At 43.6% G+C, this 12069-nt stretch overlaps 1 protein-coding gene across 1 annotated transcript; it reads left to right on the plus strand.

Annotated features, from left to right (window-relative positions):
• Positions 1-593: 593 nt before the first annotated feature.
• Positions 594-11945, plus strand: Ltv1 (LTV1 ribosome biogenesis factor). The gene is made up of 11 exons (XM_013110251.3): positions 594-748; positions 1552-1683; positions 3017-3178; positions 5318-5405; positions 7785-7923; positions 8226-8478; positions 9556-9683; positions 10405-10544; positions 10829-10881; positions 11243-11443; positions 11545-11945. Exons 1-11 carry the CDS (start codon positions 746-748, stop codon positions 11650-11652), a joined length of 1407 nt encoding a protein of 468 aa, XP_012965705.1. The 5' UTR covers positions 594-745; the 3' UTR covers positions 11653-11945.
• Positions 11946-12069: the final 124 nt, after the last annotated feature.

Here is a 12069-nt window from a genome sequence, read left to right on the forward strand (position 1 = left end):
GGCGGTAGGAGGTTCCATAGTTGGACCAGAGGCTGTGCTCCAAGCGACAGACAGTGTCTCAAAAAGAACCGCCTTGGGATTATTAGTTTTCATCTTAGAAAATATGCAAGCATCAGAGCTTCAGAATGCATTTTAGTACGTCAAATGCCCTGAAAACCAACGGTCTTAGGGACTGTAGTAAAGTTACCGTTGGAGGTAGTTCACCAAGAGGTATAAAGTGAAGACCCTGATGACTTCTGGCTCTGCTTGTTAGATCTAGGCCTTGGTTGCATGGTTACCAGGCAAACTATTCTCCCTAGTTCAAGAAGCCAGGGAAGTGGCCACTTCCCTTCTGTGGACCTGTACAGAGTTGGTTTGGTTTGGTTTTGTTCTCAGCTGGTAATAGATAAGGGATATCTTCAGTGATGACGTTTCATTCACCCTCCAGGAAGTCCGCCCTCAGGTAGAATTCAGGTTAGGTGGGCTACTCCCTTCCCAGCACTAGGAGAACTCCTGCCAGGGAAGCCCCGCCCACTCAGGGAGTCCAGCTGGCCCCGCCTCCCGGGTCTTCCCGCGATCGTTGAGGCCGACGAGGGCTACGTAACTTCCGGCTGCCGGCCAGGAGCTCCTCGGCGATTGGCCCACTTCCACGCCGTGGTGTGACGTGCTGTCCCGGACCTGTGTACCCACGTGTGGCGGGGCCGGGAGACACCGGTGAGCCGCCGATCGGCTTCCGCGGTTCCGGAGAGCGACTGCCTGCTCCGTCATGGTGAGAAAGCCGCGGTGGTCCCGGCGGGAGCCGGCGGCTTCCGGTTCTGTCTGGGTTTGCAGTTCCCGGAGCCGGGCTTGGCCATTGGCCGCGCGGCTTGGTGCCCCGAGACCCGTCACCTTCATCACCCGGGGTGCACTTTGGAAGGAGACGACTTGGTTTCCCTTTTGCAAAACCCCGGCGTTAACTCAGTCCCTGTGACATTAGCAGCAGCAGCTCCGCACCCTGCTTCCGGGTCCTATAGGTCACTCGCTTGGCATCTCGATCTGAAAACCCAGTGCTGAAAAGTAAATAATGTTTCAAGGAGTAATAGGTGTAAACATTACTTGCCTGTGGCTGTGGCCTGCTTTTATGTACTAGTTAGTAGGTGAGATGTCTGTCTCCTCTACATTTTATTAATGGCAGGTCCTTGTCCTGGTGGCTCAACTTTTCAGGCACCTTCTCAGAGCACCCATCATAAACAACTTAAGGCATTTGCACTTCACCGTGTTTGATTTTTTTCTTCACGAAGGTTATTACCCTGTTGATTTACTTGCTAAGAACGGAGAGTTTCTCATACTGTCCCGCTGCCATACCCCCAACTGCTTTAAACAGGTGTATACCACAGACTAGGTGTCCAACCAGTGTTCGCTGGAGAAGGTAAATGTGGTCTCTGCAGAACACCGAGACCGATGTATGGCCTAGATACGCAGATCTGAAAAAAATCTCTTCACCCTCGCATACTTTCTGAAGGTACATGTGATTGTGGAGTTGTTCGCTGTGTAGGGATTCTGCCTTATTGACCTTTCCTGATGGTTTCCTAGCCTCACAGGAAGAAAAAGCCCTTTATAGAGAAGAAGAAAGCTGTCTCTTTCCACTTGGTCCACCGGAGCCAGCGGGATCCTTTAGCAGCAGATGAAACTGCCCCCCAGAGGGTACTGTTGCCCACTCAGAAGGTAAGTCCTGCCCTGTAGCCACAAAGTGTTTAGGTGACCCATGGACTATACCCATAATCCCTATGAGATTTTAATAATCAGCCAACAGTCTCTGGTCCTCTAGGAAATGGGCTGTGACTCAGTTTCCCATCTCTGTGCTGACGTTTGATGCCATGTGTTTATTTTGTTGAAGAGGACAAAGCATCTTTGAGATTATTAAATAAAGAGAGCTTAAAGAATATCAGTAAAGTTCACTAGACCACGTAGTATTGTTTAGGGTAGGGCCGTATGTCCAGTCTCCGGTTTCTCTTGGGATTCTGCCATGCTTCAGTAGTCTTCAGCTTGCATTGTTGCTTCCTGAGCACACTCATCTCTTGAAATACAAAGCATCTGAGCTTGTGAATTAGCTCTGGAAATCCTGGGGGAGCTTGAAAAGGATGGCTTATGCTAGCACACACTTGTCGAAGATAGATAATGTAGAAGTATTGAAGGATGCAGGAGAGATGGTCCTTAAGGTAGATAATGTAGAAGTATTGAAGGATGCAGGAGAGATGGTCCTTAAGAACACTTGCTGCTGTTGCAGAGGCCCCAGGTTCGGTTCCCAGCACCCACATGAAGACTCAAAACCATCTGTAACAACCCTTGCAAGAGGATCTGATGTCTTCTTCTGTCTTGTGTGTGTGTGCCTGGCAGTCAAAACACTCATTAAAAAATAAAAATGTTTTCAATATTACAGGGTATTGGCCTTGGTTTAGCTTTTTTTTTTTTAAGGTACCAACACCCCCACTCCCATGGGCCACCAAAAATCTTTCTTTGCTTATAAATACAAGAAACTATACTTATTCTCCACATCCCCAAATCTTTTCTTGTGACCCTCCAACTGCAGTTTTGAGTGTGTGTTGCCTGGAATTGTACAGGATTGTATAGTTGAAGGAATGGCTTCCATTCTTTGTCCTTCGAGACAGGCCTTGCTGCCGTGTTCCACCTTGTCTTGGACTCAGGGATTCAGATGGTCTGCCTCAGCCTGGCTTGTTTTCATTCCATTGTTTTAATCCTTTGGTTTAGGTGCTCTGTGGTTTTGGTATTTGTCAAGGATTAGTTGTGTGACCTTGGCGGTGGTGGCACACACCTTTAATCCCAGCACTTGGGAGTCAGAGGCAGGCAGCAGATCTCAGTGAGTTCAAGGCCAGCCTGGTCCGTTACACAGAGAAACCCTGTCTTGGGAAACAAGGACTTAGTTGTGTGATTGCTGTCTGCCAATATTTGTGTACCATCTGCCTCCTGAAGTTGTGTACATCATAGGGATCCTGATGGTATCCATGGCAGCATAGCTCATTCCGTCTTGTCACCCAAGGTCAATGATGAAGAAAGACGAGCAGAACAGAGGAAGTATGGGGTGTTCTTCGACGACGACTATGACTACCTGCAGCACCTGAAAGAGCCATCTGGGCCCGCAGAGCTCATTCCCAGCACTGCCTTCGGCACATACAGCAGTGATGAGAAAGAAGAAGCCTCGGTATGTTCAGTAAGCTTCCTTGTGTAGCCGGCCGTGAGAACCCCTCATTTTTAAGTCAATGACTTTGGGACAGTAAATGGTGTCAGTATGAGGAACACAGATATGCCATGTCTCTGCCTAAAATTGTATAGTTAAGTGTGTGTCTACACCCTCAGGAAAGCATAGGCCACTTCTTTTCTGGTGGCCGGTGTCAAGATAGCAAACAGCTTTTTGTCAGGTTCAGAACTTTTGAGTCCAAACCTTTGAGTCAGGCAGCATTTTCCATGGAAGAAAAGCAACAGACATTCTGTGTTCTAACATTGCTTTGTGAAATTTTTTGCATTCCAGCACTTTTGTGTAAGCTGTAAGGTAATCATAGAACAGCATGAACATGTTGTAATGAAATTACTGTTAATCTTCTCAGCAAATGGGCAGGCCACTGTATTATACTGTACACTTTAAATACAGACAGGCGCATTCATACGTACCTAGTGCTACTCATGCAAGTGCCTTTTTCTGCCTACAGCTCATCAATTTCTTTTCCCTTGTAAGGCCCCATAGGGCACCACCACAGCTCTACCATAGAACCAGCTTCTCTTGCCCCTCCCCTAGGCGGTCAGGTCAGTAGCAGGGTGCTCACTGCTCGCTCCTTTTTGTGCCCCGCCAAGGCAGAAGAAGACTGGCCGCCTTGCCTTCTCTTCCCTGAGAAGAGAAGTTTTAGTAAAGGCATAGCATTGTTCAGTGTAAATTCGACAGAAGAGAGAAAGGCTAGCTTTTAATCTTTAATTTGTTTGGAGTAAGAGTAATCACTATTTTTCTTTAACAAAATGAGGCTATTAAGTGGGCCATTCATTTGTGTTGATGCAGACAGACAAGTAAAGCTATTTAAAAACAAAGGTATCATGTTGATATACATATGTGAAGATGCCAGATTGCAATATAGTACATAGTAACGTAAAAAGAAATGACTTAGGTGCCACTGATTTTGCTGTGTAAAAATGGGGCTTAAAGCACTTTTTAAATTTGAATTTATCGCAAAGATTGAGTACATCATAGGAACAGAATGTAATGCAATGCAGAGAGGTGGTGTTTGAGCGACTGAGCTTGCCTTGATTTTCACATGAGGACGGAGTTGGAAATTACTGTAGCTATTAAACATACCTGTGTAAAAAGGAAAGTGATCACTATTAGAACTGTCATTTATTTGATTCTGTGACTACTTTTCAAGATTCGAAAAAAAATCCCATAGGTAAATTTAGTAAATCCCTCTTTAGTCCCAAAATTTGAAGAGGAATCACTGTAGCCTCTAAAAAATGTAAGAAAAAGCCGGGCGTTGGTGGCGCACGCCTTTAATCCCAGCACTCGGGAGGCAGAGGCAGGCGGATCTCTGTGAGTTCGAGGCCAGCCTGGTCTACAGAGTGAGTTCCAGGACAGCCTCCAAAGCCACAGAGAAACCTTGTCTCAAAAAACCAAAAAAAAAAAAAAAAAAAAAGTAAGAAAATATATTGTTTTTGAACTTCACTGAAATGTTCATGCTAACAGTTTGTAGATTAAGAGATAGTATACAAGGACGGGATGAACTATTGGAAAGGGTCCCTGTAGGGTGGTGATGAAGTGTTGAGAACGCGTTTTCGAACATGGGTGAGAGATCCGAGGATGGTAACAGCCTCCTCAGACTGGTAACAAGTCACTACAAACAGTGAATGACAGCAGAGGCCTGGAGGCCAGAAGGTTTCAAGGTCATGGCAGGCTCAGTTCCTTTTTGGAGACTTAAAGAGATTGTGTTGTCACTCATCTAACTTTTACTTCCGAAGCGCGCCAGCAGTAAGAGACCCATCCCACTGACCTTCAGGGCAGACCACTTTCGAGCTGTCACCTGTTTGTCACCTGTTAGTCGCTTGAATGGCTAGACCCATTCATGAGGACAGGGTGCTGATCAGCCGTTAAGTAAGGTCCGTATTGTCTCAAGCTTAGTGTTTCAAAGTAATGAGTAAATTGCATTGTTGCATGGGGAATAAACCAAAGCAAACCTTTTTTCAGGAGTGGGCTCAGCCTGGGGCTGAGTTGACATGAATTTTGAAAGGATGCTTTTTAACCCAGTTCAATGGTTGAGCAGTATTCTCTAAGGAAATCTCACAGCTGTATAATTCCCTTTTTAAGAGCACTGGAATTAAGTTGCCTTCATCAGTGTTTGCATCAGAGTTTGAGGAGGATGTTGGATTGTTAAACAAAGCAGCTCCAGTTTCAGGTGGGTTTACTTTTTTTAACATTTATTTTGTTATTGGAAAATATCATATGAGTGCCATATAGCACCTCACACTCTGTTCCCCTGCATCTCCCACTCTCTCTCAACTTCATGACTGCTTTAATTATTGTTCATCTATGTGTATGTGTAAATACAGCCTGCTGGGTCCATTTAATGTTGTTCATGTCTGTGTTTAGGGATGAGCATTTGGGATTGGATAACCTGTCAACGATTGTCCCTATAGAAGACCTCTCTCTCTAGCTAAGGGAGGGGCCTTGTGAAATTCCTCTGTCCACCCATGTACATAGGAATGTCAACTGGTGTTCTCTTTGTCTTGTTTCGGTCTTGTTTAGGTGACAATATGGTTAAGATTCCATGGGTGCAACTTCTGCTGTATACAAGACATTTGTATTGTAACAGACATCTTATAATCTTCCCAGTCCCCTCCTTTGATGTTTCTTGAGCCTTAGGTGTAGGGGTTGTGTTGTAGGTCTACCAGTTGGGTCTGGCCACTCTCCATTCAGTTCTCATTTGTCCAGTTGTGACTTTCTGTGCTGGTCTCTTGTCTACTGCAATAAGAGGCTTCTTTGATGAGGGGTGGGAGCTGCATATATCTGTGGATGTAAGAATGTGTATTTATAATGCAGTTGGGGATTACACTGGTTTAGGGATGTGGCATAGTAGGTTCTCCTCTAGGATCTATGGCCTCGGTGGCCATAGGTAGTTGGCTAGGCTTACAGTACCAGACATGAATTTTCTCCTTTTAAAGTGTGTCTTAAATCTAATTGGGTGGCTATGGTTACCCCAAAAATACAAGTGCCACTACTGCATCTGGGGGAATATCTTGCTGTCCTGGTCATTATGGTTGTGGTCCATGGTGGCTCCACCATTTTAGGCTGGGGCTCATAGCCTAAAGGAAAGAATTTAACTTCTATGTTTTCATTTGAGTAAAATTGTGTTTTGCCAAAAGAAGTACAAGGATATAGGATTTTTCCATTCACAGTGAAGAGTTTATTGAAACAGTCAATAAATGTACAATTCCGATAGAGAACATGAAGAGAGAGTATGGCCAGCCATATGTACCAAATTCTTATGTCTTTATAGATCTCATTTGGGAAAAAAATGGGAATCTGGTAAGGGAAGTTTAATGTTCATGTGCTATCTTACGAAGGTAACAGGGATGATCATTATTCCTTAAAATTTTGAACCGCTAAAGTAAGTTAAAACAAAGGCCCACAGAAGTAGTATTTAGTATTTTTTCCTAAGTTAACCAACGCTTGTCCTTAGAACATTCTCTGAAATATTTATTTTACAGAGTGGTCTGTGTATAATAGAGTCTTTTTTTTTTTTTAAGGAAGGGTTTCTATGTGGCTTTGGAGGCTGTCCTGGAACTAGCTTTTGTAGACCAGGCTGGTCTCAAACTCAGAGATCACCTGCCTCTGCCTCCCAAGTGCTAGGATTAAAGGCGTGCTCCACCAATGCCGGCTTATTGTAGAGTCTCAAGTTAAAACCAAAATAAAACCTAACCTGAGAGAATGTGTCTGTAGGAAAGATGCTAAATGGGGCATTACACTTGGGGCACAGCAAGGGGCACCAGACCTGGCCTTGGGAAGCTGGGCAAAGCTTTCAAGGGAATAGCAGAGTTGATTTGTTGCTTTTGTGGTTGTTTGTTCAGAAGGGTTCTGTGAATGGGAGCAGTTGCTTTCTTAAGTGGAAGGCAGGAGGAAGGAGAGAATGCTGGTTAGAAAGATATTCCAGGCAGGAAACTGACTACATATAAGACTGAGAAAATGTAAATACCAGGCAGTGTATACATTTTAGCATACCAGAAAGGCAGGAAGGATGAATAAAATGTTCAACTGGAGAGTAGGGAGGGGTAGCATAGCAGACCTTATTGGCAAAGCATCCCTTGTCAAAGAAAGATTTGAACTTGAAACATTTTCTTGAGTTCATTTTATTAAATAAAATTATAGCTGAAGGAACCAGCTGGGGTTTATTAAAACTTTGTGGTTGAAATTTGTAAAAGTGTAAAAGTCACCAAATACTTACTTTTTAATAAGTGAATTTGAACCTGAATTCTTTCTGCAGCTGAAAATTGAAGCGTTTTGCTAAGAAGTTTAATTCCACCTACCTGAACTGTATCTAAAATGTTTTAGTCTTTCTTTTATCTGATGTAAATAGACCACCATTGTGTAAAGTAAATACAGACCATGCTTTCTTGGTGCCCCGGTATCCCCCCCTCCCAGGGATGGGCAATGCAGGGTACCTGAGGTTTCTGCTGTTTCTTTGCAGCTCTGGCCTCTTGAAGTCCAGGCTGGGGTCTGACCTTAAACTCATGGGGTTAAAGATGCACATTTTGCTCAGTTTTTCTTTTCCTTTTAGGACCACGACTGGATTTGGATCCTGACATTGTTGCTGCTCTCGATGATGATTTTGACTTTGACGACCCAGATAACCTCCTTGAAGATGACTTCATTCTTCGGGCAAATAAGTTGACAGGAGAAGAGGCAATGGGTTTGCCGTATGTGTGGTGCTTCTATACTGGGAGGGTAACCCCGTTCTAGTTTTGAGAACATGTGATCTAAGGTACCTGTATTAGAGCAGAAAATAACTAAATTTGAGACATACTATCAGTCAGTGGACTTGAATCCCGGGATCCTGATGGCTGGTTGCTTCCCCTACTGTTCCAGATTAGTCCACCCCATTTCTGGTGATGCTTCCTCTAGAGCCTTGCAGAAGTAGCTTCTGGGTTTGTGTGAAGTTGCTGTGCTCTGTTGGCTTTCCAGTTGTTTTGACAGGTTATCTATGCGCTGTTGGCTTTAGGGAATCTGGGAGTGAAGATGACAATGAGTGGGAAGACATGGACAGTGAGGAAGGCAGCAGTGATGGCTGTAGCTCTGCAGGCCCACTGTCAGATGAAGGTGACAGATCTGCCCCTGGGTCACCTCAGGAAGCCATCAAAAAACACCTGTTTTGGGAAGAGGAAACCAAAAGCCGTTTTACAGAGTATTCCATGACCTCCTCAGTCATGAGAAGAAATGAACAGCTGACTCTACACGATGAGAGATTTGAGAAGGTGAGGTCCCTGAGAAATGTCACTGATTTCTAGCTCCCCGTGCCAAAGAGAATGGAACCAGAGTTAGACCTTTCAGGATTAGAAACTGCCTGACCCATTAAGATTGGTCAGGTCTGCACCCTGATCTGGATTCTAGAAAGAGTCTGTATGGGTCCCCAGATCCTGACATCTCTTTCTGAGATTTGATGTTCTGATTTTGCATCTGGCCATAATCTGCAAACTCCTGCTATTTTCCTAAGAGTTGACTAGCTTAGCATCAACAAAATTCCATTGTTTTAGTTCTTCAGATAATAACTAACACTAAACAGAAAAGTAGAGTGTGGCACCCTTTAAAACCTGATGTGTACCAGCTTTGACTCCTGTGACAGGCCAACTCCTGCTTTACAGCACTGTGAGGACTATCCAACAAACTCCCTTTATCCATTCTCTCCTATGCTCTTTACCTTCTGACACCATCTCTGTTGTGCTGATGTATGTACATTATGTGCAGGTTTGTATTGGGGTAGGATATGATTTCTCCACGGGCAGAGATTCCCAAGCGTCCATCCAAAGCCCTAAAGTAGTAGTGTCTGGCATGTAGTAGGACTTGAAGCTTGTCAGTCAGTAGTGAGCAAATGAAGGAATGCTTTCAAGCTGTACAGGATACAAGTTTGCTACAATATCATGAAGGTGTTTCCCTCTTTCCTGTCAAGAACCGTCCACTGTTAAGTACAGACATCCTCACTCATCAGGATGCAAGTGTTCAGATAAAGTGTAGCAGTGCTAACAGCATCTGAACAAGCATGGAGTTTATACTGTAGGCTCCCTCAACAGTGTGATCCTTTAGTCCATCACTGAGAGATATGAAATTATCTCAAAAATCTTCTGAGGCAGAGATCTCTGCATAGCATTTTATTTTCCAATATGAGTATAATAACTACATTTTTATTTATTTTCTCTCTGCTGGTACAGTAATGATAGTTGTGAGCTTTTAGTGGTGCTGAAATACTATGTAGGAGTAAGGTTAATATAAATATATAAATAGTTAATTCATGATATGTTTTTCATGACATCTTTTTTGTTGTGTTTGTATTTAAGTTTTATGAACAATATGATGATGATGAAATTGGAGCTCTGGATAACGCAGAACTGGAAGGTTCCATTCAAGTAGACAGCAATCGGTTGCAGGAAGTTTTGAATGACTACTATAAGGAGAAAGCGGAGAAGTATGACAGTCCTTCCTTCTTTAGTTGTTTTGTTTCCTATCTTCAAATGACTGATGGGGGAGAAGTCAGAGTCTGTCACTGACTGACTCAATGGTGCAGTAGCCGAGGGTGCGGTAGAAAGTACAAGGAGACACTGGAGTTGGGAAGTGACAAGGCGCCTCTGGCCTCAGGCTGAGGAACCGCTATAACTTAGAAGTGTCTGGTGTCTTCTTGTTTTCTGAAATGGGGTGTTCTGCAAAGTGAACGGTTACAGCTAATAGATAAGCTTTTCATCAGCTGATTAGCAGAGCTCACCGGTGACGTATTTGCTCAGTCAGCGTCTGTATCAAAACGCCTGTTATCTGAGAGAAGTCGATGATGTTAAAATCTGCTAACAGGTCTTGTTCCATGAAACACTGCAGCATGTAGTTCCCACAGCACGGAAGGGGCCATAGGCTTTAAGTAAATTCTGCACATTCTTTGGAGAGAGATAGCAGCTGGTGTTCATCTTGTGTAATGTAGAACCTTGTACAGATGCAACTAGATTTGATCTGCCTATCAGCAGAGCAAATGTGCCGAACTCCTGTAAGGGTAGAGCGGGACTGGGTATGGGAACATGTCCCAGGACATGACAGGCACAGGAGTAGGATTTAAAATGGCTCTTGTCTCTGGAGCTCTTTTAGTGACATGCAATTTGATGTTTTCTTTATCCTGTTTTCATTTTATAAAATGCACAAAATAGTTGTGTAAAATTGAATACTCTTGAGCCTTTTGAGGATCCAGACCTGCCAACGAATGAGCTTGATGAGTCTGAGAAGGAAGACATGGTCACTGTGGTTGTTCAGGAAGCCAAAGAGAAGTGGGATTGCGAGTCCATCTGCAGTAAGTGAAGTGTCTTGTCTGCTCAGCTGCCAAAAGTGTGAAAGCAACTGAAAGGGAGTGTGGGAAAGCAGATATAATCAGTAGAAGTTAAACTTTTAGGGGATTTGTGAGAAAGGAATATGACTATTCTGCTGTTGAGTTGTAAATAATTTCACAGTGATTTTCAGAGAAACTCTGATGTGCTTTTGCACCATAAAAACACCAAGACTGGGAATGTAGTGTGCACCACATGGTGCTTTTGCTGAACTTACAGTGTACTTAGGTGACACGTGATCTTTTTCCAGGTACATACTCCAATTTGTACAACCATCCACAGCTCATCAGATATGAACCAAAGGTAAGTGCTGACGTCTGGAACTTGTTAGAATACCATTTGTAGGGCTGGAGAGGTCGCTTGACATCTCTGGCTGCTGGTTCTGAGGACCCAACTTGGTTCACAGCTCACACATCAGGTGGGAACTCCAGCTCCAAAGGATCTGACGCCTTCTGGCCTCCGGGGGCACCCATACATATGGTATACACTCCTACAGATACACACTTCAAAAGGAAAAATGTGTCTTTAATGCCCTTTTCTCACAGTAGCTCTGTTCCTTTGTGGCTATCATTGCTATTAGGAAAAGTACTAACAACAGTGTGTCATTAGTGGGATGTTTTAAATAGGAATGGGAAATAACTAGTGCTGTCTTACTTTGTTTCAGCCCAAACAGATCCACCTGTCTTCTAAAACGGGAATACCTCTCAATGTCTTACCTAAGAAAGGACTCACTGCAAAGCAGGTTGAACGGATGCAGATGATCAATAGTAGTGATCTACCCAAGGTGTCAACCCAGCCACGGCCCAAAAGTGAGAGCAAAGAGGATAAAAGAGCCAGAAAACAAGCCATAAAAGAGGAGCGGAAGGTAACTGCCCTGTGATGTGGGGCTACTGGGAGGGAGGGCATGGCGACTCTTGTGGACAGAGTCTGTCTCTAACCGTGTAACCTGGGCATCCTCTTGTGCAGGAACGAAGAGTTGAAAAGAAAGCTAACAAACTTGCATTCAAACTGGAGAAAAGAAGGCAAGAAAAGGAGCTGCTGAACTTGAAGAACATTGAGGGTCTAAAGCTGTAGGTATGGAGCATTCAGTGTAAGCTCTCTGTATTCCTCTTTCCGTGGTCTTCATTGTGCTCCATAATTAACCAGGACCTTAAGAGAGGTGAACTTGTCCCTGTCATTTTTATATGCAAATAACTGAGAAAAGTAGAGTATTTGTATTTTTATACAAGTAAGATTCTCTTGTCAGCTACCTTGTAAATATTATTATGTTTGACTTTAATATTATAAGCTTATATTCCCTCTGAAATAAATGACTTCATGAAAGTAAAATGTTTGGATAAATTAAAGGAAAATATCTTTATAATGTGCACGGAATTGGTGTGTTCATTTATTTGTATGGTTGTCAAAGTTGTTCTTTGCAGATGTTCTCAAATATTTCTTTGAAACCTCTCCACGCCTTCTCGGGAATTACATGGTTTAATTTGCCGTCTG

Source organism: Mesocricetus auratus, unplaced genomic scaffold, assembly GCF_017639785.1.
Source record: "Mesocricetus auratus isolate SY011 unplaced genomic scaffold, BCM_Maur_2.0 Super-Scaffold_100018, whole genome shotgun sequence".
In the NCBI taxonomy this organism is placed as follows: Eukaryota; Metazoa; Chordata; class Mammalia; order Rodentia; family Cricetidae; genus Mesocricetus; species Mesocricetus auratus.

Excerpts from the sequence above, each read along its gene's own strand:
- Ltv1 (XM_013110251.3), top strand. Across the intron at positions 5,406-7,784 it reads CAAAGCAGCTCCAGTTTCAG|GACCACGACTGGATTTGGAT; the intron begins GTGGGTTTACTT and ends TTTTCCTTTTAG. Across the intron at positions 10,882-11,242 it reads TCATCAGATATGAACCAAAG|CCCAAACAGATCCACCTGTC; the intron begins GTAAGTGCTGAC and ends ACTTTGTTTCAG.